This window comes from Danio rerio, chromosome 23 (genome assembly GCF_052040795.2).
Source record: "Danio rerio strain M-AB ecotype USA chromosome 23, GRCz13ab, whole genome shotgun sequence".
Lineage (NCBI taxonomy): Eukaryota > Metazoa > Chordata > Actinopteri > Cypriniformes > Danionidae > Danio > Danio rerio.
The window spans coordinates 40,174,882-40,185,000 of NC_141043.1; the positions used below are offsets into that span (position 1 = coordinate 40,174,882).

A 10,119-nucleotide genomic window follows, 5' to 3' on the forward strand; every position below is an offset into this window, starting at 1 on the left:
GAAATATTAAATAAAACAAAAATTGTTTCCTACATAATTATATATATATATATATATATATATATATATATATATATATATATATATATATATATATATATATATATATATATATATATATATATATATGTTAACAATTGTTCCAGAAACTTTCCAAAACCTCTAAAACCCAACCATGATGTAACTAATATGTCTGATTAAAACCCACATGTAAATATTCAGAGCTTAACAACGTCTAACAAATCCTGTTAATGACATTTACACTTTAAAAATTTAAGAAAATAAATAAATAAACAATAAATAGCTATAACAAATAATTAAATAAAAACTAAATAAAACAAACTAAACACATAACACATTAAATGATATTAATCTTCACCCAATGTTGAATATCCACTTTGTCATTAGCCAGATTTAACCCACCTATTCCACGTTTTGAAGGCATTACTGGCCCTTTTAAACAGGTAACCCTCCATCACCAGCCCATTCGGCGCATCCACATTGTACTCCAACTTTGGATCATCATACGCAAAGTCCTGAATAACAAAACAAGACAAAAACATCACATGAAAACCATTTAATTACTTTAAAAATACCAAAAAATAAAATAAAGTCAATGCAACAAACCACATTAAATTCTCTCGATGCAACTGCTCATTCTTCATAATTAAACTGTAGGTTGTAGCACAAAATCAATGCAAAATATAACCAACTGGTTGTCCCAACACAAAATAATTAAGTGAAATTTATAATTATAATAATAAAAAAATAATAATAATTTTTTTTTTCTGATGCGCTTTTCTTAAACTTAAAGCGCTACAAGATATACAACAACAAATAAAAACGCTGAGAATTAAAAGCTTGCATAAAATCTCAGTCACAAGCCAAAAGTCCCAGCACAATAATCATTAAAACAATAAAACAATACATAAGCCAAATATTAAAACAAAAATGCAGAAAGTTAGAAACATGCAGAAAATGCCAGTAACAAGCCAAAAGTTACACCAAAATAATAAAAAAAACAATAAAAAAAGAAAAAAAAAAAGCTAAATATTACAACAAAAAGTGCTGAAAATTATAAGCTAGCAGAAATGCCAAAAATCAGACCGCAACAATCAATAAAACAATTAAAAAAACAATAAATAAGCAAAATATTACAACAAAAGAAATGCAGAAAATTATAAGCTTGCATAAATACCAAGTAACATGCCAAAAAGTCACACCGCAAAAATCAATAAAACAATAAAACAATAAAAAAACAACAATAAATAAGCAAAATATTACAAACAAAATGCAGAAAATTATAAGTGTGCACAAAATTCCAGTCACAAGCCAAAAGTCACACTAAAATAATCAATAAAACAATAAAAAACAACAAAAATGAGCAAAATATTCCAACAAAAAATGCAGAAAATTATAAGTGTGCAAAAAATTCCAGTAACAAACCAAGTCACACCGGAAAAATTAATAAAACTATAAATAAGCAAAATATTACAGCAAAATAAAAAATGCAGAAAATTATAAATGTAAATAAAATCTCAGTAACAAGCCAAAAGTCACACCGAAATCATCAATAAAAAAAATCAATAAATAGGCAAAATATCACAAATTGCATAAAGTAACAGTGATGAAAAAAGTGAAAAGTGACACTTAACAAATTGAAGTAGACTGAACTTAAAACAGTTAAGCTGTCTTAAAAAACAAATCTCAAGAATTGTGTAAACAGAAGGTTGCTGCAAAATATGACTCATCTAGCGCTCTCAGATGGCCCGGCAGATCATTTTGACGATGACGTACGTGTTTGCGTAGGAATCAGAGTCTGTCCAGCTGATGATTACATTCACACTCACCAATAATGGCACACAAACTGCTCTCAGAGGAACCGCCTCCTCAGCTCAGGTCATTTCCATTGATTATCCCTGAGTGCAGAATCAGCCAGGCTAACTTAACCATCACATGTGTTTAATTCTATACTATTACAGGCTGGAGAAAACATCAAAAGCACCAGGCGGAAATGAGTCCACAGGCTTTAATAGAGGTAATGGATCATGTAATTAAATAAGTTTTTTCTCTTAAAACGAGCAAAATAATCTGCCAATACACTCTCAGAAAAAATGAGGAGGAGGGAAAGGGGCGTCATCACAGCTTGCGTTTATGGTTTATATATGGTGTCCTCCAGCATTCAGAGGAATTTGTGGGTATGAGAGTGATCTCAGGTCTGGTTAGAGCAAATTGCGTTGATGGACCACTTTCCTCCATGTTTCCACTGATGTTGCTGTTTACCTCATCGGCGTCTCCACAAACGCTCTTCCTTCTACGTCATTAAACCGTGGAGAAGTATCACATTGTTGCAAGTTTAATGACGTACAAAACGGAAAGCCTCACTAAATCCGATCTGCCTGTTTACACGATAGTCCCATTGTCACATATCCGATTTAGATCTGATTTATTTCCACATCTGAAGGAGGCCTGAAAGCGATCTCTGATTATACGACTGTATGCATTTGTTTTTTCTGTGTCACATATGAGCAAAAAATCCGAATTGGGTCACATTTAACTGGCAGTGCCTAAACAGGGCCTATGAAATTCGAAAGCAGTTTCTGAGTGAAAATTGTTTCACAGTTTGAATAGAAAATAGTTGATTAACAGCCGACTAATAACTAAATCATTTCACAATCCAAACCAACTCAAAGTTCGCTCTCAGTCTGATGGATTGTCCGGACTTTCAGAGAGTGCTGGCCTCTGTTGACCTTCCAGATAAAACTCTTCAACACTCACTCTCACACACACAATGAGCTCTTTCAACACAAACAGTGTGCTCTTGCATCTTAAACAAGATTGCAGAAGATCATTTGATGTTCCCTGATTAAATACACGGGACAATCCTGGCAAAAACAATGCATTTTCTGTTTTAGATGCCTGCCAGTTTTGAGATTGTGGTCTTTTTGGCTTTTCGTAAACTATTTTTTTAACTTTCAAGTGTTACTTTTGTCGCACTTTAGCCATTTTTAATTACAGGTTTTAATTATTATTAATATAGGTCTTAAAGAGGGCCTAATATGCCCTTTTACAAGATGTAAAACAAATCTGATGTCCCTAAAGTGTGTATGTGAAGTTTTGTAAGTCTTGTAAGTTGAAAAAACTTTAAATTCAAATGAGATTGTGCTCTTTTCCAAAAGGGGCGGAGCAGGCCCGGATTGGCTAATCGGGAGGACCGGGAGAATTCCCGGTGGGCCGGTCCGTTTTTTGGCCGCGAGGGCCGGTATCCATAGCTGCTTGCACTCTCAGCAGTCGCACTTTTTTCATCTATTTATTTATTTGACCATAGTCTCACTCTTTTTATTCATTATTTTGCCGCAGCTCCGTGCTTTTTATTTATTTTCTCGCAGCCCCGTGAGCAAAATGCCTGCAGGTTAATGATGACGTAACTATTATTCGACCCCAAACAGCGGCACCTTAGTGAATATAAGAATTCGAATAATTAATATTAATAAATAATACACCTGCTCAATGAAAATCAGATGATTCACTACATTAATAAATCTGACATAAATTGATCAGAAATCTAGAAAGGGGAGAAAAAGATTAACATGGACATTTTAACTTATAAAGCAGCTGTTTTCTTGAAAAATACGTGATCGTGTCATTAGAAACTGAATTCGAAATGACGTTATTTTAATATAGTCAATCGTGAACTGAGGTGGGCCGGTCTAAGGCTTGAAACTCCAGGGCTGAAAAGGAGTCCCACTCTGGCCCTGGGGCGGAGCTACAAACAACTATGTGTCAGTATAGCAGCAGAGTCACAACAGGAACAAAAATATCTATGTGAAAAACTGAAAATGACAAAGAAGAATAATGATGGACCACTGCTTCTCACTTAGGGCTGTCTATGTTTATGAGAGAGAGAGCATTACTAATGTGTGGGGATTTCTCCCTCTGATGACACGTACAAAGAGAGAATTTGAATCAAAATGTTTCTAAAGACTTAATAGAATAGAAATTATTATATTTGCACACTGTTGCCATGTAATTGTGTTTAACCCCTCATAAAAATTATTTCTGATTAAGGCATCTTTACACAGCAAATGCACCACAGAATCCAAAACTAAAGCGGCATAAAACCAGAAAAATGTGCATTTACACAGACTGTTTAATGCTTTTCTGAAGCTGTCACAACTATTAACTGAAGTACCCACCAGACTCACTAGAGGGCACTCTAGTGAATTATCAACTCGGACTACACTTCCCATCATGTTTTGCGCCTCACAGCTGATACTAATCTGGACACTGACACACATTCAACTGCTGGTCATTGACACTAACTACACACTATATAAACACCACTCACATACACACAATTGCTCAGTTCTGTGTAACTGTTACAGTGTGCATTTTCAAGCATTTACCAGTTTTGGTCTTTGTTTTTCTGTGTTTTGATCTTGGATAGGTTTTGGAAGTGTGTTCTGCCTGTTTTATTGGATTTAGTTTTTTTGGTTACCCCTGTTGTTGCTGTCTGCTAGGGATGGGTAAATGAATTCCCTCGAAGCACTGGTGCTTTCAGCTTACTTAGGGAAAAGATTTAAAGCTTCGAGAGCGTCCAGAACAACGCCATCTAGTGCTTATTTAAAATAAATCAGCCAGAAGGCGGTGTCAACAAAGCAAGCAGAAGACACTCCAGAGTTTTAATGTAACGTGTACAAAGAAAACTCTTACACGCTTGTTTTTATTAAATAAGTGTATTAATTTAATTATTGTATCAATTAACCCTTTCACGCGTGAATTTTAAATATTCCATCTCACCCTCCTGTGTGAGTTTTTTGTTTGTGACCGTTACTTAGAATCCATTGCGTTCTAAAGTTCCCATTGCGACGCGTCAAGTTTATCACATTACCCACCAGCTCATTGATCGATGTATATATCGTATTTTTTCCCTTTTCTGCAAATATTGACAAATACTCTAATTATATTGTGAAACTTCTGATCCTCCGATTCTCAAATATGTGATAGAACATATATTTTGTATTTTAAACAGTTTAGTAATGATCATATTACTTGTTATTTGATGGGTAATGAGTGCTGTTGTTGTTGCTAGAAGGTATACAGCTGCGATCGGAAGTTATAATGCGAGAAGTATTTATATTATTCAATAAATTACGCATTAATTGTATTTTATTAGCATCTTCCCTACTTTAACCCTAAACCCATCCCTCACAGTAATGTAAAAATATTATGTGTTGTACAGTGTCATAAAAATTATGTTATAATAATGTGAGTATCCTCAGCTGTATCCCATCTAGATTTCACCCTCTTCTGTACTGCAGTGAAGTTTAGATGGGATACAGCTGACAATACTCACGTCAATATAGCATCATTTTTGCGACACTGTACATCAAATGTTTACATTACTGTGAGGATTGGTTTAGGGTAGGGGTAGACTCTAATAAAATACAGTTGATGCGTAGTTTAATTAATAATATAAATACTTCGTTAACTTTAAGCAGCTGTATCCCTTCTAACAACAACCGCAGGAAAGATCTGAGCTGCTGAATTTACGTTCTGTTTATTCATAATTTTCTTCCGAAATACATGAAGGTAAGCAACTGTTTGTCTGTGAGAGGAATAGTGAAAATATTTGAATAACAAAAACAGTGTGTATCTTATATGAACAAAGCACATCGTCCAGTTATATCGAAAAATAATTATTATTGCCGTCTCCATAGATGTCCGTGTGTATTTTACAAACCTTAAATGGTATGTTTTGCTTGTAGTTATGTGCATTTGAATGTCTAAACCTAAAATAAATGCCATTTGTTTAAAAGCATGGATAAATTGTGCCTCAGCGCAGTTGAGGACATGCGCTCTGAACGTTTTGATCACACCAGTGTGATTGTACGCTTCATGGACCATCCAAGGCTAATCCAACTGGTGTGATCTTACGTGTGAAAGGGTTAAATAAGTGTAACAATAAAATATAATGTTACTGATCCAATCTGAAATCTGCCGACCCACACCAGCGATTTCGGTATGGGATGCAAGTGCTCTAACAAGCAGGCTATGGTGATAACTATAAGTTACCCTGACATGTCTTTAATACACAAGAAAATTATTTTTAACACTTGAAATATGCAAGAAATTAGAAGTAAACCACCACCTTATAACCATCCAGAAAACACCAGTAAACACGTATCAAACCCCTATTGTGTCTAGAAAATGTAGAGTTCCACGCTTTTCTTCTTCTTAAACTGCTTGTGACAAAAAGGCTTATTTATAGTCACTCATTTCACCCAAATCCACAGCAGGGAGACCGTTCAAACATTCACATCCATTCAGTTGCGTCTCCTTACAGACACAGACGAAATGCTTCCCTCAAGTTGTGAATGGTGTAGAAAAACACCCCCTTTTCACTCGCTCTCCTGCTCGGCCATATTCCCACACACTCAAATACACAGAAAGAGAGAAAGACAGACAGAATGCAGTTATACTACAATACTTTCAAAACTGTATAAGATAAAACAGGAAACATAATACTGTAGGAATAAATTGCGTAAGGCAATGGATTTTTTGGAAATGTATATTTATCTTGATATATTAAAATTTTATATCTTCATTGTGTTTATATTATTTTATATAGAGAATTCAAAATATATTGAAATGCATTATATTTGACAAAATAATAATCATTTATTTCGTTAAGGACCACTTGTATATCGTCAGTTTCTTTGGACTTATTATAGGTTAGGTTTAAGTAAAATATTTGAATAATGTTTGTTTCATTCTATAAAGGTTTGACAACATTTCTTCTCAATTTCAATCAAAATAGTGTCATCTTCTGACCAAAAAGGTGATAATTAGTCAGAAAAACAAAGGTTTCGTTTGTAGTGACTAAAACTCTTATAAAAAGAAAAAGTATTTGTTCTGAAATTACCACACATACAGACACACGCACACGCACACGCACACGCACACACACACACACACACACACACACACACACACACACACACACACACACACACACACACACACACACCCTGTGCTATGCACATTTATATTTGGCACATCACCCTAAAATAAAATAAAATTAAATAAAATAAAATAAAATAAGTAAAATAAAATGAAATAAAGTAAAATAAAAAATAATTAAATAAAAAAATGAAATAAAATAAATTTAAATTAAATAAAACAATGAATAAACAAAATAAAATAAAATAAAACAAAAACAAATTAAATTAAATTAAATTAAAAATGGAATTAAAATTTATTAAAATTAAATAAACAATAAAATAAAATAAAAAATATAAATGTAATTAAATAAAATAAAAATACAATATAATTAAATAAATTAAAATAAAATAAAACAAAAAAAATTAAAATGTAAAAAAATTTAATAAATAAAAAATATATAATTAATTAAATTAAAATAAAATTAATAAAATTAAATAAATAAATTAAATAAAAAATTAAATGAAAAACAAAAATATAAAATATAAAACAAAGCAATACAAATAAAATGAAAAAAACATTTTTTTTAATAAAATAAAATAAAATAAAAAGGGACTAAGCCCTATATATATATATATATATAATATATAATAAAATAATTTTCTACCAAAAAAAATTATGAGGTGGCCACCTCCATCAAATTTTCCACCACATTTTACCGCATTTAAACAAAAATGGTCATGTATTTACTTAATAATTTAATTTACATGATAAAAATACAAAGAATAATGCAACACGTGATTTTGTCAAGTACCAAAAATGCCATGATCAGAATACCACCTCCAGCTCATACTGAGCCTGGAAAAACCCTGATCTAATAGAATGTAAAATTATAAATCACTAATATAATATAACTGCAAAGTGATACTTAATCAAAAGTAAATGCATGCCTTTATGTTGTATAAGTAAACATTCAAAACTAAACGCTAAGAAAAGCCAGATCAAGACACTCTACTCCCCACTACATTCCTTCAATACTGTACTTTCTATCTATCCTGCAACAAAAGGCGAGCAAGAAAAAGAACAACCAGCAGAATTAATGCGACAACTCACCAAAGTCAAGTCCAACCTGCTGAATATCTTCCTCCTTAAATATTTGATGCATTTTAGAATCATTGGGTCCAATAAAGCGTCTGAGCTGAAGTGAACGTGTGTGCAGTCCGTGCAGAATGTGTGTCTGTATGTGTGAGTGTGTTGAACTCAGTCATCATGAGTAGCTCCACCTGCTGCCCACTGCCTGAGCTAAAGCACATTAGCATACAGCTGACGACCCACACGCTAAACACTGACCTGCTGCATGTTTTTTATGTGTCAATGTAACGTAATTTTGTTCTGCATTACATCGACGATCGATGATGCTTTGAATGACAAGATAAGGGAAACTGAAACACATCACGCTTCTGAGTATATGCGATAAAAAATGTATGTATACAAATGGCCATCAAGAAATAGAAACTTGAAACTGTTCAAAAAATAAAATAACAAAACAGATAATAGTATAAAATGCAAAAAAATACATAATACATACATGCTTCCTCATACTTTATGGCTGAATGCATACTTATGAGCTACAAACTGCATATGCAAATTGTTTTTAAAAAATGAACTTAAAAAAAAATATTTATATTTTATATTATTATAATATTTATATTATTATTTATTATATATTTAACTATAAATAAAAAATAATTTAACTAAATAAAAATCTATATCATATAGTAAATAATTACATTAAATAAAAAATATTAAATTAAACAAAGAAATTATTATTATTAATAACTATAAAATAATTTGTTATCAAATCTAGAATAAAAATTTATGTATTTAAAATAAGAAAAAAATAATCAAATAAATAATACACTTTAATAAAATAAAAAACATATGTGTGTGCAAAAGTACTGTATAACAATTTACAACTTTGTACTATTTGAAATTTGTATAAAATGTAAATATGGAACTGTTTATTTATATATGTATTTTAATATACAGGGTGGGTATACATACATACATGTACATACATATACATACATGTGTGTGTGTGTATAAGATTATTTTACAGCATATATATATATATATATATATATATATATATATATATATATATATATATATATATATATATATATTTATATATATATATATATAAATATATATATATATATATATATATATATATATATATATATACCGGCCACTTTATTAGGTACACCTTACTGGCACTGGGTTGGACCCCCTATATGTATTTTAATATACAGGGTGGGTATACATACATACATGTACATACATATACATACATGTGTGTGTGTGTGTATAAGATTATTTTACAGCATATATATATATATATATATATATATATATATATATATATATATATACAGGCCACTTTATTAGGTACACCTTACTGGCACTGGGTTGGACCCCCTTTTGACTTCAGAACTGCCTTTATCCTTCATGGCATGGATTCAACAAAGTACTGAAAAAAATTCCTCAGAGATTTTGGTTCATATTGACATGATAGCATCACACAGTTGCTGCAGATTTGTCGGCTGCACATCCATCATACAAATCGCCCGTTCCACCACATCCCAAAGGTGCTCTATTGGATTGAGATCTGGTGACTGTGGAGGTCAGAACTCAATATAATGTTCAAGAAACCACTTTGAGATGATTTGCGCTTTATGACATGCTGCGTTATCTAGCTGGAAGTAGCCATCAGAACATGGGTACACTGTACAAAGGGATGGACATGGACAGCAACAATTCTCAGGTAGGCTGTGGTGTTGACAGGATGCTCAATTGACACTAACGGGCCCAAAGTGTGCCAAGAAAATATCCCCCACACCATGACACCACCACCACCAGCAGCCTGAACCATCTATTGTCTATTTTGGTGAGCCCGTGTGAATTTTAGCTTCAGTTTCCTGTTCTTAGCTGACAGGAGTGGTCTTCTGCTGCTGTAGCCCATTCACCACAAGGATGAATGTGTTGTGCGTTCAGAGATGCTCTTCTGCAGACCTCGGTTGTAACAAATGGTTATTTGAGTTACTGTTGCCTCTCTATCAGCTGGAACCAGTCTAGCCATTCTCCTCTGACCTCTGGCATCAACAAGGCATTTGC

The 10,119-nt window shown here is 32.4% G+C and overlaps 1 protein-coding gene across 6 annotated transcripts in view; it reads right to left on the minus strand.

The window, feature by feature from the left end:
- acap3a (ArfGAP with coiled-coil, ankyrin repeat and PH domains 3a) overlaps positions 1–10,119 on the minus strand; it is a 167,613-nt gene that overhangs the window by 38,938 nt on the left and 118,556 nt on the right. For 4 of the 6 annotated variants that reach the window (XM_087307597.1, XM_087307596.1, XM_087307595.1 and 1 more), the window contains one exon: positions 424–536. In XM_087307597.1, the coding sequence (XP_087163723.1) occupies positions 424–536 (113 nt within the window). Of the gene's footprint in view, positions 1–423; positions 537–8,055; positions 8,178–10,119 lie in introns of those variants that run through there. The other 2 variants (XM_087307599.1, XM_087307598.1) reach the window with 1 other exon arrangement.